This window comes from Coregonus clupeaformis, chromosome 1 (assembly GCF_020615455.1).
Source record: "Coregonus clupeaformis isolate EN_2021a chromosome 1, ASM2061545v1, whole genome shotgun sequence".
Taxonomy (NCBI): Eukaryota; Metazoa; Chordata; class Actinopteri; order Salmoniformes; family Salmonidae; genus Coregonus; species Coregonus clupeaformis.
In genome coordinates, this window is record NC_059192.1 from 61,373,245 (window position 1) to 61,396,116 (window position 22,872).

General features: G+C 42.1%; 1 protein-coding gene across 1 annotated transcript; it reads right to left on the reverse strand.

The window, feature by feature from the left end:
• Positions 1 to 264: 264 nt before the first annotated feature.
• Positions 265 to 21,650, reverse strand: LOC121571522 (coiled-coil domain-containing protein 6). Its single transcript, XM_041883027.2, has 9 exons — positions 21,128 to 21,650; positions 20,032 to 20,181; positions 17,702 to 17,830; positions 17,181 to 17,284; positions 16,766 to 16,926; positions 14,153 to 14,309; positions 13,794 to 13,894; positions 10,167 to 10,288; positions 265 to 1,587 (listed from the first exon to the last, which is right to left on the reverse strand). Exons 1-9 carry the CDS (start codon positions 21,380 to 21,382, stop codon positions 1,399 to 1,401), a joined length of 1,368 nt encoding a protein of 455 aa, XP_041738961.1. The 5' UTR covers positions 21,383 to 21,650; the 3' UTR covers positions 265 to 1,398.
• Between the last annotated feature and the right edge of the window lie 1,222 nt (positions 21,651 to 22,872).

Consider the following 22,872-nt stretch of genomic DNA (forward strand, 5'->3'; position numbering starts at 1 on the left):
CTAAAAGAGAAAGGGGATTACTGAACAGTCTGTGAAGTGGTTCTGGTATTGGGAATAACATAGTTCCTCGCCAGAGTGGGATAGCATTTGGCTGAAGCCAGAGTAAGATTTCATTGCCTATGTCCTCTGCCACCAAGAAAACACTGGAATGTTGGAAGTGAGGGTCTGTTTTTAGGACTCTTTGATCTGGCAACCATCAGGGAAATCAAAGGGCAAGACATTAAGGACATTACACACAATAACACATTCACACCTTTGGACATATCATTTCCAGTCAATTACTTTATTAGTGCCAAAAGTTCATCTTGCATAACTTGTGTGACGTTCAGCTCAGGCTTATGCCAAAAATAAGTGTGACTGGAACACATGATTTTACAGAACAGCGCATGCTTCAGATAAGCCACGGTTTTGTGTGTGCATTCAATGCTGGTATTCAAATAAAAAATAGAGCAGAAGGATAAACACTGTCAGTCTTTCACTGGTTCATACATGACAACCTCCAGTAGAACTGAAAACATTACCAACAGTCAGAGTTGCCACATATTGTAAAAACAAAGTACAACACAATCACACTCAAATTAGAGTCACCTTCAAGAGCTTTTAATCATACATAGAAATGTCATTCAACAGTACCATTCATTTAGAATGTTATATCAGTATATTTAGTGTAAAGAGCATTATGTTTTTGTCTGATGAGGAATATCCATAGGGATGACAGAAGCTTTTATAAACTACACAAGAGATAGAGGTGTGAAAGAGAGAAAGACGCAAGAGTACATGACTACATATATTGTAACACCTCAGACTACATTTGAATACCTCAAAAGCCAAAATTTATCTGTGGTTTATGTACCATTGTCCATCCTTTTTATTTTTTTAATTTTTACGAGCAGTGTCTTTCAGAAACAAAACGTCAACATACATTTGTGCTAGCTCCCTCCCATTATCAATGCCCTATGTCTGGGTTACTCCTAAAGTTGAGCTTTCTTTTACAATACATTTTACCGACTTAAGCGATTCTTACTGGGATGCAATTGCTTAAGTTGCTTTTGAACAAGAGGGTGCACATTACTGCAGTTGGAATGTGGTATTGTAGACATGGAAGGGATCCAACACATCCAGCTCACAAACACCACTACAAGACGTTGTTACCATACGTGTTGGTTGTCAGCGCCACAATAACAATTCCAATCGTCGACAGTTCCAAACAAAAAACAAACATGTACAAGACAAGGTGAACAGATATCAGCCTACAAATCCCAGAAGCGCAGTTAAAGTCAGTCAATTCCTTAGAACGCCCCGTGTTGCTTCAGGTCTTCTGCCGGCTCATAGAAACTTGCTCTGTAGGGTTTCAACTCCCTGGTTGTCGAAGTAGTGTCGCATGGCATGGCACACATGTTAAGGCTGGGAGGGGGGATGTGCTGCATGCTGCGACATGGCTGCAGGAGAGGACATGGACTGGACCATCGGCTGCGCTGGCGGGGGGAGCGGGTGCAGAGGCTGCGCCTCTGAGTGCGTGTTGGGAGAGGGTGGCGGTGTCGGACGTTTGAATTTGTCTGGGCTGATGCTTCTTCTCGGGGAGGGCCTCTGTTTCAAAGAAAAGAGCAAAGACGAGAAACACTCTCTGTCATGTCAATTCTCATTTTAAAAAATTACCCTTTCACAAAAAGCTTGTATTTGAAATCGAACACCTTCAAATATCTTTCTGGAAACAGTGCCTCTCTTGCATTGGCGAGTCATAAACAAATACTGCTGGTGCCAAAGCGCTGGCGAATAGCTGGTGAATACACCCTGGCTTTGACGAGTGTCTGGGTGGCTGGCCTGAAGCTCCCTGTCACCACCACTTACTGCTGATGAGCTCTAGGATCTCTAATGACGGCTGCCACCCAGAAACCAACACACTTTAGAGGCATACAGTGTCACTTTTTCAATGGGAAATCGCAAGTCACCGAACAGAAGCAGAGTGTTCAGTTCACACAGTAAACTCTGAGCTCCTGACCCATCTGAGCTGAAACCTGTTTAAACACCAGGGTGGTCCTGGTACCTGATGAGAGGACCTGGTACCTGATGAGAGGAGGGTGAACTTCTGTGACTTCTCCCAGCAGCCAGTCAGACACGGGAAATCAATGTTACTTAACCAGTCTCCATAACCACAGGGAATGGCTTCACTCTACAGAGACACTAACCATGTTTCCATCCACAGTTTTTATGCAAGTAAAGTCATAACGTATATTCAAAAAAAATTCACGGCAGCTGTGATGGAAACAGGAAGTTTCGGTACAATTTTATAAATGCCGACAGATCATTTGTTCGTTCGACATGGTGTGATCTTTTTGTGTCTGTAAAATTAATTATGCGAGAAACGGTGTAGAAATGCCTTTATGTGCAGATATTGATATAACAACGATCATATCAAAATAAAATTGGAGTCACACGATGACATGTTGTGTGGTCCTCCCACTACGACTCGGAAAACCATGCAGTTTATTAGGCTACAGATTAAATAAATGATAGGATTCATTTTGTCTGATGCCTATGGAGTTGACAATGGTATTCCTCAAGGCAGTGCTATCAGTTGTTTTCTGTTCAATATTATGATTAATGATGTGTTTACGAATGTGGGTAGGGGCATTGGGGCTTCCCTATATGCTGACAATGGAGCTTCGCAGGGTGGTGAAAGTGCACAGTGATCTTGATGCTCCTTTCCAATAAATAGAGTGTCTTATTCTGGTGACATGATGATCGATGCTTGACTGTCGTTTGACAAATAAAAATATTCTCGCTCTTACCATAATAATCTCATCATGTAGACTAGTCTACCCGCACTATCTGCGAGCTGTTGGCTAGAGTACACATGCCAAGACCAGACTAGGCACATTTGATATTTAACGCAATAGTTTTTTGACAAAACTATTGGTAGAGTTGAAAATGCGATGGAAACATATTGAACATATAGATTTTTATTCTGTACATGAAAACATAAGCAAAAAAGTAAATTGTATGTGCACTACGTCATCACGCACTGATTCTTATCCGCAACAAATCAATTTGGTGGAAACACCACTGGTGGGAAAATTTGCATATTTTCTTTATGCAGATTCTGGAATATTTACATTAAAATCTGTCACCAATTGGATGGAAACCTAGCCGATGTTGACATTGAGCCGGAGGCGTCTGCAGAAGACAGTCACTGATGTAAAATGTTCTACTCAGTACTCAGACTCCTACACAGAACTTTGGTATATTTTAGTATCCATTTGCAATTAATAGGCTAATCCATATTGCCCCAGGCTGCTCCCAGGTCCGTTTGTGCAGCAATGGAACGAATGATGGGACAGAGTGACCTGAACAGCAGTAACAGAAAAGTGAGGGAATGGAATTTCCTAAAGCCTGTGGTAATGAGTGGTTGAACGGGAGACAAAGGTTACAGGGATCTGTGTCAGATTGGGCTGATCCCTGCCGCCACCACAGTCATTACCACCCTGCTGGCACTGGGAGAGGACCTCCTGAGTAGATAACAGGCACTGGGAGGTCACTTAAACATAGGCAGGGAGGTCCCACAAGATTGTGCCGAATGGTGTGAGAACTGAAATACAAGCTTCTAAATCAAGAGCATTCTACAGCATAAATGGACATGAGAGCGTCTACATTGTTCGTCATGGGAGTATTGAATAAGTTTATCAATACAAGCACAAGGATGCTAGTCGGGCAAAATTAAATATACCCTCTCCCTGGAGTTTATGGTAACACACAAGGGATTCTTCTGCCATTGTAATCCTTGGGATGGAAAAACACTTTCAGTGTAAAGTTAAACAACTAAAACCAGAGATACAAAGTACAGATAAAGTCGGAAGTTTACATACACTTAGGTTGGAGTCATTAAAACTAGTTTTTCAACCACTCCACAAATGTCTTGTTAACAAACTATATTTTTGGCAAGTCGGTTACGACATCTACTTTGTGCATGACACAAGTAATTTCTCCAACAATTGTTTACAGACCGATTTCACTTATAATTCACTGTTTCACAATTCCAGTGGGTCAGAAGTTCACATACACTAAGCTGACTGTGCTTGGAAAATTCCAGAAAAAAATGTCATGGCTTTAGAAGCTTCTGATAGGCTAATTGACATAATTTGAGTCAATTGGAGGTGTACCTGTGGATGTATTTCAAGGCCTACCTTCAAACTCAGTGCCTCTTTGCTTGACATCATTGGAAAATCTAAAGAAATCAACCAAGACCTCAGAAAAAGAATTGTATACCTACACAAGTCTGGTTCATCCTTGGGAGCAATTTACAAAACACCTGAAGGTACCACGTTCATCTGTACAAACAATAGTATGCAAGTATAAACACCATGGGACCACGCAGCCGTCATACCACTCAGGAAGGAGACACGTTCTGTCTCCTAGAGACAAATCAATCCCAGAACAACAGCAAAGGACCTTGTGAATATGCTGGAGGAAATAGGTACAAAAGTATCTATATCCACAGTAAAACAAGTCCTATATTGACATAACCTGAAAGGCCGCTCAGCAAGGAAGAAGCCACTGCTCCAAAACCGCCATAAAAAAGCCAGACTACGGTTTGCAACTGCATATGGGAACAAAGATCTTACTTTTTGGAGAAATGTCTTCTGGTCTGATGAAACAAAAATAGAACTGTTTGGCCATAATGACCATCGTTATGTTTGGAGGAAAAATGGGGCGGCTTGCAAGCCAAAGAACACCATCCCAACTGTGAAGAACAGGGGTGGCAGCATCATGCTGTGGGGGTGCTTTGCTGCAGGAGGGACTGGTGCACTTCACAAAATAGATGGCATCATGAGGAAGGAAAATTATGTGGATACATTGAGGGGAAAAAAGTATTTTATCCCCTGCTGATTTTGTAAGTTTGCCCACTGACAATGAAATGATCAGTCTAATTTTAATGGTAGGTTTATTTGAACAGTGAGAGACAGAATAACAACAAAAAATCCAGAAAAACGCATGTCAAATGTTATAAATTGATTTGCATTTTAATGAGGGAAATAAGTATTTGACCCCCTCTCAATCAGAAAGATTTCTGGCTCCCAGGTGTCTTTTATGCAGGTAACGAGCTGAGATTAGGAGCACACTCTTAAAAGGGAGTGCTCCTAATCTCATTTTGATACCTGTATAAAAGACACCTGTCCACAGAAGCAATCAATCAATCAGATTCCAAACTCGCCACCATGGCCAAGACCAAAGAGCTCTCCAAAGGATGTCAGGGACAAGATTGTAGACCTACACAAGACTGGAATGGGCTACAAGACCATCGCCAAGCAGCTTGGTGAGAAGGTGACAACAGTTGGTGCGATTATTCGCAAATGGAAGAAACACAAAAGACCTGTCAATCTCCCTCGGCCTGGGGCTCCATGCAAGATCTCACCTTGTGGAGTTGCAATGATCATGAGAACGGTGAGGAATCAACCCAGAACTACACGGGAGGATCTTGTCAATGATCTCAAGGCAGCTGGGACCATAGTCACCAAGAAAACAATTGGTAACACTACGCCATGAAGGACTGAAATCCTGCAGCGCCCACAAGGTCCCCCTGCTCAAGAAAGCACATACAGTGGGAAAAAAAAGTATTTAGTCAGCCACCAATTGTGCAAGTTCTCCCACTTAAAAAGATGAGAGGCCTGTAATTTTATTTCTCCAGAAAATCACATTGTATGATTTTTTTGAATTTATTTGCAAATTATGGTGGAAAGTAAGTATTTGGTCAATAACAAAAGTTTCTCAATACTTTGTTATATACCCTTTGTTGGCAATGACACAGGTCAAACGTTTTCTGTAAGTCTTCACACACTGTTGCTGGTATTTTGGCCCATTCCTCCATGCAGATCTCCTCTAGAGCAGTGACGTTTTGGGGCTGTCGCTGGGCAACACAGACTTTCAACTCCCTCCAAAGATTTTCTATGGGGTTGAGATCTGGAGACTGGCTAGGCCCGGGCGGTGTGTTTGGGATCATTGTCATGCTGAAAGACCCAGCCACGTTTCATCTTCAATGCCCTTGCTGATGGAAGGAGGTTTTCACTCAAAATCTCACGATACATGGCCACATTCATTCTTTCCTTTACACGGATCAGTCGTCCTGGTCCCTTTGCAGAAAAACAGCCCCAAAGCATGATGTTTCCACCCCCATGCTTCACAGTAGTTATGGTGTTCTTTGGATGCAACTCAGCATTCTTTGTCCTCCAAACACGACGAGTTGAGTTTTTACCAAAAAGTTCTATTTTGGTTTCATCTGACCATATGACATTCTCCCAATCCTCTTCTGGATCATCCAAATGCACTCTAGCAAACTTCAGACGGGCCTGGACATGTACTGGCTTAAGCAGGGGGACACGTCTGGCACTGCAGGATTTGAGTCCCTGGCGGCGTAGTGTGTTACTGATGGTAGGCTTTGTTACTTTGGTCCCAGCTCTCTGCAGGTCATTCACTAGGTGTGGTTCTATGAATTTTGCTCACCGTTCTTGTGATCATTTTGACCCCACGGGGTGAGATCTTGCGTGGAGCCCCAGATCGAGGGAGATTATCAGTGGTCTTGTACCTCTTCCATTTCCTAATAATTGCTCCCACAGTTGATTTCTTCAAACCAAGCTGCTTACCTATTGCAGATTCAGTCTTCCCAGCCTGGTGCAGGTCTACAATTTTGTTTCTGGTGTCCTTTGACAGCTCTTTGGTCTTGGCCATAGTGGAGTTTGGAGTGTGACTGAGGTTGTGGACAGATGTCTTTTATACTGATAACAAGTTCAAACAGGTGCCATTAATACAGGTAACGAGTGGAGGACAGAGGAGCCTCTTAAAGAAGAAGTTACAGGTCTGTGAGAGCCAGAAATCTTGCTTGTTTGTAGGTGACCAAATACTTATTTTCCACCATAATTTGCAAATAAATTCATTAAAAATCCTACAATGTGATTTTCTGGATTTCTTTTCTCTCAATTTGTCTGTCATAGTTTACGTGTACGTATGATGAAAATTACAGGCCTCTCATCTTTTTAAGTGGGAGAACTTGCACAATTGGTGGCTGACTAAATACTTTTTTTCTCCACTGTATACAGGCCCGTCTGAAGTTTGCCAATGAACATCTGAATGATTCAGAGGAGAAATGGGTGAAAGTGTTGTGGTCAGATGAGACCAAAATCGAGGTATTTGGCATCAACTCAACTCGCCATGTTTGGAGGAGGAGGAATGCTGCCTATGACCCCAAGAACACCATCCCCATGTCAAACATGGAGGTGGAAACATTATTCTTTGGGGGGTTTTTTTCTGCTAAGGGGACAGGACAACTTCACCGCATCAAAGGGACGATGGACGGGGCCATGTACCGTCAAATCTTGGGTGAGAACCTCCTTCCCTTAGCCAGGGCATTGAAAATGGGTCGTGGATGGGTATTCCAGCATGACAATGACCCAAAACACACGGCCAAGGCAACAAAGGAGTGGCTCAAGAATAAGCACATTAAGGTCCTGGAGTGGCCTAGCCAGTCTCCAGACCTTAATCCCATAGAAAATCTGTGGAGGGAGCTGAAGGTTCGAGTTGCCAAACATCAGCCTCGAAACCTTAATGACTTGAGAAGATCTGCAAAGAGGAGGGGGACAGAATCCCTCCTGAGATGTGTGCAAACCTGGTGGCCAACTACAATAAACGTCTGACCTCTGTGATTGCCAACAAGGGTTTTGCCACCAAGTACTGAGTCATGTTTTGCAGAGGGGTCAAATACTTATTTCCCTCATTAAAATGCAAATCAATTTATAACATTTTTGACATGCGTTTTTCTGGATTTTTTTGTTGTTATTCTGTCTCTCACTGTTCAAATAAACCTACCATTAAAATTATAGACTGATCATGTCTTTGTCATTGGGCAAACGTACAAAATCAGCAGGGGATCAAATACTTTTTTTCCTCACTGTATAATGAAGCAACATCTCAAGACATCAGTCAGGAAGTTAAAGCTTGGTCGCAAATGGGTCTTCCAAATGGACAATGACCCCAAGCGTACTTCCAAAGTTGTGGCAAAATGGCTTAAGGACAACAAAGTCAAGGTATTGGAGTGGCCATCACAAAGCCCTGACATCAATCCTATAGAAAATGTGTTGGCATAACTGAAAAAGCGTGTCCGAGCAAGGAGGCCTACAAACCTGACTCCGTTACACCAGCTCTGTCAGGAGGAATGGGACAAAATTCACCCAACTTATTGTGGGAAGCTTGTGGAAGGCTACCCGAAACGTTTGACCCAAGTTAAACAATTTAAAGGCAATGCTACCAAATACTAATTGAGTGTATGTAAACTTCTGAACCACTGGGAATGTGATGAAATAAATAAAAGCTGATATAAATAATTCTCTACTATTATTCTGACATTTCACATTCTTAAAATAAAAGTGGTGATCCTAACTGACCTAAGACAGGGAATTTTTACTAGGATTAAATGTCAGGAATTGTGAAAAACTGTGTTTAAATGTATTTGGCTAAGGTGCATGTAAACTTCCGACTTCAACTGTATGTATGTAGGAAAGATAGACCTATATATTTATTTATGTTACTTGTTTATTTACCCCTTTTTCTCCCCAATTTCGTGACATCCAAATTGGTAGTTACAGTATTGTCCCATCGCCGCAACTCCCGTACCGACTTCGGAGAGATTAAGGTTGAGAGCCATGCGTCCTCCGAAACACGTCCCTGCCAAGCCGCACTGCTTCTTGACACACTGCTCGCTTAACCCGGAAGCCAGCCGCACCAATGTGTCAGAGAAAACACTGAACAACTGGCAACCGTGTCAGCGTGCATGCGCCTGGCCCTTCACAGGAGTCGCTAGAGCGTGATGGGACAAGGAAATCCCAGCCTGCCAAACCCTCCCCTAACCTGGACGACGCTGGACCAATTGTGCGTCACCTCATGGGTCTCCCGGTCGCGGCCGTCTGCGACACAGCCCGGGATCGAACCTGGAGCTGGCTCGGCCCGACTCCTGGCCCATTTATCGAAAAGACCTCATTTGATTGACTATTCATATAGTCCAGGGATCATCAACTAGATTCAGCCGCGGGCCAACCTTTTCTTGAGCGAATGGTCGGGGGTCCAGAACATTATTTTAAATAATATGTAGATTGCAAATTGACTGCAAGAATCCCAAACAGATATAATATTTGACTAAAACAATAATTTCAAACCTTGCTATATGATAACACGTGGGAATACTTGGGAACAGATTTCCAAAATGAAAATAACTTGGAGCTGATTTCCTGGAGTTTTTACAGTCTTATGTCCAACAACAATTGATTGTTGAGGCTAGTTATGTAAGATGACGGACACAGTAGCTTTATACCGTAGCAAACAAATTAAAATGTGACCCAGATTAGGCTAGATACTAACGAACACACCATAAAGATAAATGGGCCACTTACACCCAACCCTCCTCCATCGTATTGGTAGGAGATCCATTCTTCACTATTGCTACATCTCAGCAAGGATCAATGTACACTTCTACACTCCCATGATATCTAGAGCCGGGACATTTTTGGTTAGTGCCATCTGATAATACTGTCTGCGCCATTTAAGAGAATAGCTGGCATTCATCCATCTACACATCAACCCCATTCTTGTCATGTTGCAGCTTATATAGCTTAGTTTTGCTTGCAATTTTCACAAGGTTGATCCATGAAAAATAACAATTACTGAAGATGATCAATGCATCCTAAGGCACCAAATAACCAGTAGTACTGATCACATTCCTGATAGTTTCTGGAGGTGCAATTGATGGCTCAAAGCTAATTCCGAAGCCCCAAACCAAACACTAGGCCTATTCACTGGCCTGCTTCAATGAAACAGGGGCGTAAGCGTTTGCACTGCTCAGTGTAAAATGACACTACGGTTCCATTTTCAATATTTCAATGTGCAGCTCACACTCAAGAACAATAGGATAAAGTGGCTCACGCTCTGTTCGCGCTGCCCAAAAGTTACGCTTACAGTGCAGCAGGTAAAATACCTACTGCTTTTGCGATGTCGCACTGTAGCTCCTATGTTAGGACTGATTTTAAAATCTCATATGACATTTAATTAGCATCATTACGTGCACTGTAAATTAAACCAAACTAGTTCAGATGCCCATTGGTGCTCTGATAGGAGTGAAGCAGACTCACCGCTACGGCGTGGGAGGATCCTCCGTGGATGTGCAGGGCTGGGGCGTTGAAGTGGGAGATGGCAGCTCTGGACAGAGTGGCTGGGGGAGTGAACCCAACTGTGTGACTGCCGTATGACAGACCTGGAAGAAGACAAAACCATTGTTTAGTTTGCAATGTATTTTAGGTCTCTGAATTCCATGTTCAGTTGCAGCCAAATATATTGGCACCCTTGCACTTTTGTTAAATAATTCCCTATTTCTTAAAAAATAAGTTCAAATTGAAAACAACTTTTTTGTTACTGGATTTTCAACATTGCAGAACCAATTTTATTTTTGTAAACTTAAGTTTACAATTTTAATTTAGACAAATGGCATGGACAAAATTATTGGCACCCGGGAGCTTCTACTTGGTTGCACAGCCTTTGGCCAAGATAACTCATCAATGCCCTCCAACTGCTGTTTTCAGCTATCGCCATAGGTTTTGGATGTGATTCAGATCTGGACTCTTCGCTGGCCACTCCAGAACAGTTCAGCATCTCTTATTGAAACATTCCTGGATTCTTTCTGATGTGTTTGGTGTCGTTGTCTTGCTGTAAGACAGACAACCTTCAATGGAGACCCAGTTTTTGGACACTAGGTTTAACATCAGACTCAACATTTCACTCCAAAACACCTTGATAATCTGCTGATTTAATGTCTTCCACACGTTCAAGGCTCCCAGTACCAGAGGCAGCAAATCACGGCCACAGCAATATCGAACCTCCCCCATGTTTGATTGTAGGGAGGGTGTTCTTTTCATTGAATGCTTCACTTGGTTGTCAGTAAACACAGCGCTGATCTGTATTGCCAAGGAGCTCTAATTTGGTTTCATTGGTCCACAGAACATTTTCCCCAGGATTAGGTGGGTTTTTGAAAAGTTCAATCAGGCTTTCTTGTGTCTCCTTCAGCAGTGGGTTCTTCCTAGGTTTACCAATGACCAAATGAAGCATTCAAAGAATGCCCTCCCTACAATCAAACATGGGGAGGTTCGATAATACTCGAGTTGATTTGCTGCCTCTGGTACTGGGGGCCTTGAACGTGTGTAATACATCATGAAATCAGCAGATTATCAAGGTGTTTTCGAGTGCAATGTTCAACCCACTATCGGAAAACTGTGTCTGTTGAAGGTTGTGGGTCTTCCAACAGGACAACAACCCCAAACACACATCGAAAGCACCCTGGAATGGTTCAAGAAGAAACACTGGACTGTTCTGGAGTGGCCAGCGAAGAGTCCAGATCTGAATCACATACATAACCTATGGCGAGATCTGAAAACAGCAGATGGTGAAGGGCACCCCTCAAACATGGAAGAATTTGAGCAGTTTGCTGCTGAAAAGTGGGCAAAATTGCAGCAAGCTCATTGGTAGCTCCAAGAAGCATTTGTTGACAGTTATCTTGGCCAACGGCTGTGTAACCAAGTATTAACTCCGGGGTGCCAATAATTTTGTCCATGCATGTCTTTATTTTCTAAATTAAGTTCACAAATGATAAAATTGGCTCTGCAATGTTGAAAATCCAATAAGATCTCAAGACCAAAAGTTGTTGTTTTTAGAAGAAATAGGGAATATATTTGCGGCCAATATGCAAATGGTATGAATGTGAGTAAAGTAAGGTTGAGGATCTCTACGTGACTGGGAAAAACCATAAAGGCTGGTTGAAACATGCTGACCATGTTGCAGCATGGTCATTTCAATCAATACATTACACAGGCTTTGGGGCTGCTGCACTCACCAGGTTTCCACAACTGGCACTATACTTACACTCCTAATTGGGTTCACGCCACAGCGATCACCCAGCCAGCTACTTTGGGTCATTAGCGTCAGAAGCCTAACACAGTGTAGCTTGGTAACCTGGCCTGCTTAGCGTTTCTGGGGCCATGTCTAACAGAGCTATCAGCCCACTAACACTCGCTCATAATGTCTCTAGTTGTCTGGAACTGCAGACTGTCAGAGATAAACATACACAAATGACCATGCTGGACTTGTTTCAAACCCAATTACACTATTTTTGGTCATTCCAGGGAGCATCCTTACTCTTCCTTCTCTGGAGCAGCTTTAATGTAAAATGTTGCTCTTTGGGGAATGGGAGATACACAACTGGATATTGGCAGTGGTTTGTCTCAAGAGTGTTGTAACGTCGGCCTAATGGGGCGATAAAAGGTGAAAGACTAATCCTCAGGGGCGGCTGCAGTTATTGCTTATGATCAATGTAACCTTTCAGTCAGTTTATATCATGAAGTACCACAATGTCAATACTGCAAAAAACATCTATTCTCTAATAAGATGTTTTGAAGACCGACAGTCCTTGCAGCCCACTGGAACTTGAGCTCCATAGTCTTAAAGGCCCAGTGCAGTCAAAAAAGTGATTTTCCTGTGTTTTACATATAGTTCCACACTATGAAGTTGGAATAATACTGTGAAATAGTGAAAATGATAATAATACCCTTTTAGTTTAAGTTCAAAAACATAATCTGAAATTTCAGCTTGTTTTGGTGGGGTGGAGTTTTGGCTTTCCATGGTGACATCACCAGGCGGTTAATTAGTTAGAACAATAATAGAGTTCCAAACCTAATTTTCAGTTCTACCCTCCCACTCAGACCACTCCTAGACAGTGCTAGCAAAATTCTTCTTTGAGAAATAGCCCTCTGCTAAGAAACTATTTTTTCTTTTTGACCATTTTAATTGAAATCAACAAGGTACTTATTGTTACCCATACATTATTTGATATTGACATAAAAACAGCTGCATTGGACCTTTAATTATACACCTGAAAACATTTCCCGGACTAAAAAACATCCAATGTTACCCGTCTGATTTCCTTTAACTCCATCTGATCTGTTAACATGAACCATGGTTGCTAGGAGGTGCCTTGTATACTGAACCTGGGCGTTGCAGGATCTCTTTCAACAGGATGTGCTAAGAGGAACACTCAAAAGGAACTTGAAGCAGGCAAAGGATGTCACCCAAACAAAATAATGTATCCTTCAATTGGTATTAACTTTAGAAGCTGTCAATCACTTTACAAGATGTCTGACAATTTTAGAACGAACAATGTGGTTAGGGATTAGTGTTAGGGATATAAATAGGATGGAATAGATGTATTATCTTGATAAACCTGTTAACCCAACGTTCAAAACAAGTAGCGACCTTGTAACCGAGACAGGACTTGTACCAAGGTGACCTTAAATTCACCCAATTATCAGTAAGGATATATCAAACTGGAACAGAGAGTTCCTGATACACAGCTAGATAAAATACGACTTAATGATTAACTTAACATAAAATAGTACATTTTTTACATTTTAGTCATTTAGCAGACGCTCTTATCCAGAGCGACTTACAGTTAGTGAGTGCATGCATTTTTTCATACTGGCCCCCCGTGGGAATCGAACTCACAACCCTGGTGTTGCAAGCCAACTGAGCTACACGGGACTATACACCTATTCATATGACACTATATTTTACAACAACTCTGTCAGAGTCAATGGTGCTCTTTATGGACGTGGCTCTCTCTCTTCCTTCACCCAGTGACATAATAGATATTCGTAAAACAGTGTGTAATTATGAGGTGTTGGACGTGGGCCATTGTCTTCCTGTACTGTACGTACCAGGTGATATGGGTCGGCTGGAGCTGGGGGAAGGAGTGTATGGGATGGGACTGGATACCGTCCGTGCTCGCAAGCCTTGAGCTGACATCTCATTGAAGTATCTGACGGGGGAAAAGACCACAGTTTAGACAATTAACTTATGTCTCCAAATATCACTGCCAAATCCCTTGAGCAATGATTTGCTGTCTGAAATAGAAAGTACTAGCATTGGAGTATCAGGTGTGACATTGAGGAAGTGAGAGTGTGGGGTTGCATATTTGACGTTTGGCTATGAATGGCTGACAGAGTAGAAATTAAACATTGGTTGGAGATGGTGAAGTTGGAACAGAGTGTTTAATGGGTTGCTGTTTCATGTCTACCTCTCGTCGTCCATCTCCAGACTGGACTCGCTCTCAGATAGTTGTCGACACAGGGCCTCGCGGCGCTCCATCTCTCTCTGCAGCTTCCTCTGCAGACGGATGTTCTCCTCACGCATGTGCCGTTCCTCCTCAATGTACTGGGCCCGCTTCTCTGTGTCTGGGAGGGGACGGACAAATAAAGTTTAATCAAAAACAAATGCATCATCATTACACAGCAATGAGTCATTTCACAACAATGTATTTTTCTGAGAGAGCAAAGACGCAACAGTATTTATACAATATTATAATTAATGTGTTTACCAAAAGTAGTTGTCTATGATGCACCACTTCAATAGTTGTTTTAGTTAGCCCTTCTTTGGTGTTTTTTTTATATGCTCTTTATTGCTATAGTACAGCAGCTATTCACCTAAATACACTGTTTGTCATGTTTCAAAGTAACACTAGCTCCATAGTTGAAATAGGTCACGTCTGGTCTCTAATAACAAAGAGGGTTATGAGCTAAAAAAGTCCATGATTTCATCAGCTTCTTAGTATTATTTTTGCCACAGCCCTGGTCCAAGAGGGCTTTAGACCAAACAAAAGATGGGTCTGACAGCTCCCTCTAGTGTCTGCAGCAACCACCACAGAACATCAACTGTGTGTATTGCGCTGTCCATGTTGCTGAAGCTACAGCCATTTCTGACTGAAAAGTTATGTTAAAGAAATCCCTAATTTATTTCCCCTCAACCCTTGCTCTCTTTACATGACATGTATGCATCGCAAGCACCTGACCAATAGGGCCTGACCTATTATCATTATCACATAAATAAAGTGGTTATAACAAACTCTGAACACCGTAACACGTGACAACAAAATGGATGCAGAGTACATTAAAAATAAACTCGAAACGGGGGAATGTTTACTGGTTGCGCAGTCTGATGTGAGGATTTGACTAGTTGTGGAAAATATGTAACAACAATGTAAACACAAATTATAAGCGTTCCAGAGTCTGTTGTAACATTTTTTATTTTTTTTGTAAAGCCTTTATTACAGCAAAGACTAAAAACATTCACATTCATTCGTGAATGCAACTTTCGAAATGAAACGGTTTAGGCCTATTTATTGTTAACGCCAATTATTCAATGGTCGCTTTGTTATTTTAAAACTAAAATGCTTGATTGCATTTTACATCATGAATGACTCGCATTCTGTGTGATGACAAGAACAAATAAATGCTTGATTGATACAGTAGCCTATAAAAGTATTGAAATATAGGCCTAAGTAAGTTACGGTATTAAGACTAAACAGACAGCGCGATGGTGGTTACACAAGGCTGCTATACCAAGCCTACTAATGATAATGACATTACCTTTTATTATAATGATGACCATAATAATAATAATAACAATAAGGAGATCAAAGAAAAATGAGGATTATTATTAATATTAATATAATTTCTGACAATTTGGAACAGTGTTAACACTAAATAAATTATAAATAATACCATGGTCTAACGAATTTGGGAAATTGTTGCGTGAGGCTTGGTGCTCACGGAATCAGTAGGCTATTAAACACTCAATCAGGCAACAGAAGCAGGCTCAGTCTTATTTCTGTAGATAGCCTATATATGGATGATTTATAAATCCAGGCACATTTAACAGTTAGGCAATTGATTATAGACCTAATCAAAGTTGGGGTTTCCTCTCTCCTCACTTTTCTTAGACAATTAAGGCAAGGGCTATTTTCTAGTCTCCTAACTCTGCTGCTACAGCATTATTCACAACACCAATATGCTGGTTAACTGCTATTATGCACATAGCAACATGGTCTAGGAAAAGGCGCCAATTCAACAGCTCACTGATGTGTTTCAGAATCGCAGACAGCGACCACTATCTAACGCGGGAGAAAGCGCATTTGTTATAAAATAATATTATTTTTTACTTGTGTTGCGCCATTGTGCTTACATAATATATCCACCATATACAATTTCAGTAGCACATTTCTTAGACTGATGGACTGTGCCATCCCCACAGCCTCCACAATGTATCAGTTCACTCAGACAGGCGCAAATCAGACAGGTGTCTTGTACACAAGTGTTATTTATTTTATTACTACTGCTCGATTAAAGATATCTCGATCAACCAACAGCCTGTGGACCAAACAATCGACCAGTCGACTAAATGGGGTCAGCCCTAGTGTGTCCACATCTGTTTGAGTGGTAGTATAACTATTCTTCCCAAATTGAATTAAATGAAAGTGTATAGACCTTTCAAACACATGATACACATGTATCGATTCCAGGCTGTATCACAACCGGCCGTGATTGGGAGTCCCATTGGGCGGCGCACAATTGGCCCAGCGTCGTCCGGGTTTGGCCGGTGTAGACCGCCATTGTAAATAAGAATTTGTTCTTAACTGACTTGCCTAGTTAAATAAAGGTTAAATAAAATAAATAAATCTGTAAAAAGATGAGTACTCTACTGTGACCTACTACCACTGGTGTTCTAAGATCACGTGAAACAATCAGTGAACAAAATGCACAAGTTCTGCATATAAAACTGACTGTAAATCTTCTTGAGCACCAAAGCTTTTCCGAATTCTGGCAAGGAGTACCCATTGGCCTTTGACACTCACGCTGCAGCTCGGTGGTACGGAGGCTCTTCTTCAGTCTCTCCACCTCGTTCTTCAGGAAGCGGATATGCCGCATCATGTTCTCCGGAGAGTCAATCTCCATGGAAACATCCCTGGGAGAGGGAGGAGCAGACACAGGCTGGTCCAACTTCTCCTGGAGGATTCTGTCAAAGACATGTGAGATCCAATGAATCAACACTGGGTAAAGTCAACAGATCCGCCAATAAGGGACGATGGAGAGAACCATTCGATATATTATTACTACTTTCCTAATAAAGATCATCACTAAAGAGCGCACAACAGTAATATGAAGGTTAATTTTGTTTACTTTCAACCATTCACTGAATCCAGCACCTGGGTTTCTCTAGATGTGCAGACTACCTAAAGAATATATGGTTACTACATTATAAAATCCTACCTTTTCTCTGCCTCCAATTTGTCCATGCGCTTCCACAGTCTATTGACAAGAGCCTCTTGTTCTTGCTCTAATGTGTTTTCGAGGTCAATCTTCTCGCGCCTTAGCTGGAAAGAAAGGGAACACAGAAAAGAGATATTCAGTTTGAGAACATCTTACACAAAGAAATGCACACCCACACACACAAACGTATACATTCCCATCATGGTAACGGCATTTGCGCTTAAGTGGCAGTGCCGACACGATGTTTAAAGTTTGTCCTAATGTCCTCATAGAATAGACTCAGTTGCACCAAGACAATGTCATTGCACATGGCGTCACTCACAGGAGGCTGGTCAGGGGAGGACGGCTCAGAAAAATGGCTGGAATGGGGTGACTGGAATGGTATCAAACCCATGGAAACTATTGTGTTTTGATGCATTTGAAACCATTCCATTCATTCATTTCCAGACAAAACTATGAGCTCGTCCTCCCCAATTAAGGTGCCACCAGCTGCCTGTGGTGTCATTATAATGTCACTGTACCTGCTCCAAGGTGAGCTGCTTTGATATAGTGTCGTTCTCCATTTTCTTGATCTTCTTCATCAGTTTGTTGACCTGGAACTCCTGCTCCTGCTCCAAGTGCTGTTCCAACTCAGCCTTCTCATGTTGTAACTGTGGGAGGAAGATGGGAGGAGAAATCAATGCAAGTAATTGCAACCAATGGAAAGATTGGCATTAGAGCACTGTGGCTACATGTTGATAGGTCTGTATTACAGAGGTGGTAAAGTGTTGGTACTGCTTGTCTCTATGATTGTGATCTGGTGAAGAATATGTTGTGAAATGGCGACGGTGCAGCTAGATATTGCCGAAAGCAGCCAAAGCAACCACCTTTGGCAGTCTACCAATAAAAAGGGTGCGGCTCATAGCTTGTTAAAAATAAGAGGATTGTGTGATGGATTACGCAGATTGATTTTTTATTAGGGTAAAATCACTCATATCTAGAGAACACCGACTAATCATCAGGTCAAAATAAAACAAATAAAACAGGGGGTTGAGCTATTTTAGTTGAGTGCTAGAGGCCATTTGACAACCTAACCTTAGCCTATTACTACAGTACAGTGGACCCTAACTTCAGAAGAACAATCAGTGTACAACCTGCAGAGACATGCCTATTTCTTCGCGCCACAGACCTTTATTATAAGTTGGTGGGTGTATATATTGGTCCTATTTCACACATGTATAAGTGTGTTATCATTTGCATGTGTGAATTGGATGGGATTTGTGTGTCCCAACTGCCCCCGAGACACCATCACGGCCAGGGTCTGCCATTATCAATGGCGACCCTGGAGCAATTAGGGTTAAGTGCCTTGCTCAAGGGCACGGCAACAGATTTATTTTCACCTTGTCAGCTCGTGGATTGGAACTAGCAACCTTTTGGTTACTGCCCCAACGCTCTAACCACTAGGCTACCTGGACCACAACATAGAAACACCACAACAGAAAGGACTGGAGTGTGCAGCCAATATTCCCAAAGATGATCAACAGCTTCAGGCAACATCGAATGTCAACAACTTTTCTCTTAAATTTGACCAATTAGTAGGAAATAATGATTGATTATTGGGCTTCCTGTGTAAACACAGCCATAGAGGGCTGTATCTGAAGGTGGATACAGGACTTCTAGGGCAGTGGCTCTCAAACCTCTCCTCGGTTTCACAATTTTGTCGTAGCCCTGAACTAGCTCACCAGAGTCACCTAGACATGGGCTTGATAATTAGTTGACAAGTTCAATCAGGTGTGCTAGCTCTAGAATAGTTCAAATAAACAGAATGGCTGGGTGTGCCAGAGGAGAGGTTTGAGAACCACTGATCTAGGGTATAGGACAGGGGTGGGCAAACTCCGGCCCGCCAGCCGATTAAATGTGGCCTGCGCGGGATTTTAAAAACCCACTCCGTGCCACACTTGAACGTCTAAAACTAGATAGAAAGTATATGTATTAATTATAATGGACCTATCTATATTCAAATAACTGCCCTTTCTCTGGCTCGCAAATAGATTTTGACTAACAAATTGGTCCAAAAAAATATAAAAATCCCTATGTGGCCCTCGTCCCAAAATCATTGCCCACCCCTGGTATAGGAGGAGGCCCAGTCCTTATAGTAGTAGTAGCCTATACCACTGAAAATACTAATACTATGAACCACTATTTACTGTTGAAGCCTGGGGTGTGATAGAACAGGGTTGCTAGTTCAAATCCACATTAGCATTGTTGTTCTTGCCTGGTGCAGGCCACTGACTTGAAACGCCTTACACGAAATTCATGGAAAAGGGTATGTCAGATAAAAGGTCATGTTCACATAAGTGTCTCCCTCCCACATAAATGACTACCATAATTTCTCATTTTATATCGACACTTGGTGAGGGGAACACGTGCTAAGGAGAGTCTGTCGACACTAAAGTGTAGGAGCAGAAGTGGGCCTGTTTTATGTTATGGAACAGGACAGATAACAAAAGCCTCCAGACTGTCTGACCTTTAACCAGGGTTTGTTAAAACACACGAGTGGTACAGTGAGATTCATGCTTCATCTTTGTACATCAAACCATTAGTCAGTACTACAAAGGTCAATAGCTCATACTGGTAATGGAGCTGAGGCTAAATGTGGGTCGGTTGCAAAAGAGGCCAAATAGCCTAACCCAGGAATAGGAGTAGTCAGTCGAGAGTCATTTAGAGTAGTGATGAGGTCGTTTAAGAAAATAACTTCAGTCAAGAACCAATACTGTTATGCGCTCCACCCCAAACCTTAGGTTGACACCGCGACAAATACTTGGCATAAGTTAAATGCCCCAGAGTCAGTTCTTTTCCAGCTGTCACTCACTTGCATGAGTTTTCTTGACAGTTCATTGGTGAGAAATTCCTCCTCTTTCTCATAGTTAACGGCGAGGGTCTCCTTCTCTTTCTGCAGGGCCTGGATCTTCTTGAACAGGGTGTTGCTGATGAACTCCTCCTCCTGCTCAGCCCTGGCTTGCTGCAGTCACGGAGAAACAGAGGACAAAATGTACCAAAAATATCAGTGCAGCATTCACAACAAAATGGCTCACGGAATACCTCAATACAACATGTCATAAATGTGCTACGGGATGCTTAAATGTTGGAATGGGTAACAATGGCAACAACATGAAGTGATTTGTCTTCGCCAATCGAATGTCAACTTCTACCACACTGCTCAGCTCACAGCTGTCTCTGCTAAAATATGAGATTGTTATTCGTAAAGGTGATGGCTTTCTAATTGGCACAGTAGTCTCTTGACAAAAGCAAGGAATAGTACTGTGCAGGTTTGCTGCATTAAGGTCTGTCAGCTGGAAAGGAAGCAGTTGGTCCACCCCATCAATGACTCAAGAAGTAGCCTATTGCAGCAACTGAATGAGTGACTGATGTTGAGGAACTAGCTATTCGTTTTTTTTTTTTTTACGTTAGGTCATGATTTATTATGAATTCAACAGTTGTGTCAAGGGGTAGATGTAACGTTAACGTTAAGCACAAAAAGAAAGAACAATGAGAACCCAAACTAAAGCCTCATAAGAGCAGACTAGTTGGCTAGTTTAGATGACACGGCTAACATTATTCTAACGTTAGTTAGATACAAACGTCAACTTCTTGGTCACCATTTGTCAAATGGATTAGGTGTCAGCAAATGAACAACAGGACGCATTGGCTAGCTAGCTAACTAAACTACGTTAGTTAACAACACCAAAACTAAACGGGCTACCTAGCTAACGTTAGCTAACCAACTAGCTACGCTAGCTCACTAAACTAGCTACATTATCTAGCAAGCCTCTTAACAAGCATAGCTAGCTAACGTTAGTTGGCTAATCTAGTTTGAATTTCGTATGTTTCACGTGCGTGTCTAACGTTAGGTGCATTTGTAGAATGTAGCTAGCTTGGCTAACCAACAAAAACCACCAGTTACTCACAATGGTGACGCTAGCTTTACGCAGGTCCCGATTCTCCCCCTGTAGCGCCTTGCACTTGAGTTTGAACGTCTCCAGCTCAATTTTAAGAACTTTGTTCTCCTGTTGTAGTGAGGCTAATCGGTTAGTTAACTCCTCTAATCGAAACTGTGAAATGACTACTCCCGGTTTGGTCAAATTTGAAGCGGAGGATGACATCGGTGTAGCCGAGCTACTCCCTGCTCCGTCGGTGTCGCTCTCGCTTGCACTGTCCGCCATGGCTATGTGCGACAGACAGTACCGTGGAGGAGACTGCAGCTGCAGTGTTTGTGAGGCAGCAGCAGGGTCTTAACTAGTTACCACAGTCACAAAGTCATAATTATGGCTAAAGCCCGCCTATTTCGACAATGTATCTTCTTAAAGTCTTATTTTAAACGTAAACTAACCCTAATCACACTGCTAACCGTATGCCTAACCCTAACCTCAAATGAAGACCAAAAAGCAAATAGTTGTTTTCATGTTTGACTTTGTGGCTGTGGCTTCTAGTGACAACGCGGCAGCATCCTACGAAAATTCGGTGTGGTGTGACCTTGCTCTGTGTTTCAACCACACGCGTGTTAAAATAGCGTCACCTTGTGGAGATAGCTCTGTGAAATGGTGTCCTATTTTGTGCCAATGTTCATCGATGCCATAGGATACAGAAAAGTACTTACACTACCAGTCAAAATATTGGACACACCTACTCATTCAAGGGTTCTTCTTTATTTTTACTATTTTCTACATTGTAGAATAATAGTGAAGACATCAAAACTATGAAATAACACATATGGAACCATGTAGTAACCAAAAAAGTGTTAAACAAATCCAAATATATTTTATAATTGAGATTCTTCAAATAGCCACCCTGACAGCTTTGCACACTCTTGGCATTCTCTCAACCAGCTTCATGAGGTAGTCACCTGGAATGCATTTCAATTAACAGGTGTGCCTTCTTAAAAGTTAATTTGTGGAATTTCTTTCCTTCTTAATGCGTTTGAACCAATCAGTTGTGTTGTGACAAGGTAGGGGTGGTATACAGAAGATAGCCCTAAGTCCATATTATGGCAAGAACAGCTCAAATAAGAATATTATGGCAAGAACAGCTCAAATAAGCAAAGAGAAACGACAGTCCAGCATTACTTTAAGACATGAAGGTCAGTCAATACAGAACATTTCAAGTGCAGTCGCAAAAACCATCAAGCACTATGATGAAACTGGCACTCATGAGGACCACTACAGGAATGGAAGACCCAGAGTTACCTCTGCTGCAGAAGATAAGTTCATTAGAGTTACCAGCCTCAGAAATTGCAGCCCAAATAAATGCTTCACAGAGTTCAAGTAACAGACACATCTCAACATCAGCTGTTCAGAGGAGACTGTGTGAATCAGGCCTTTATGGTCAAATTGCTGCAAATAAACCACTACTAAAGGACACCAATAAGAGGAAGAGACTTGCTTGGGCCAAGAAACATGAGCAATGGACATTAGTCTGGTGGAAATTTGTCCTTTGGTCTGGAGTCAAAGTCTTTGTGAGACGCGGTGTGGGTGAACGGATGATCTCCGTATGTGTATTTCCCACCGTAAAGCATGGAGGAGGAGGTGTTATGGTGTGAGGGTGCTTTGCTGGTGACACTGTCTGTGATTTATTTAGAATTCAAGGCACACTTAACCAGCATGGCTACCTCAGCATTCTACAGCGATACGCCATCCCATCTGGTTTGGGCTTAGTG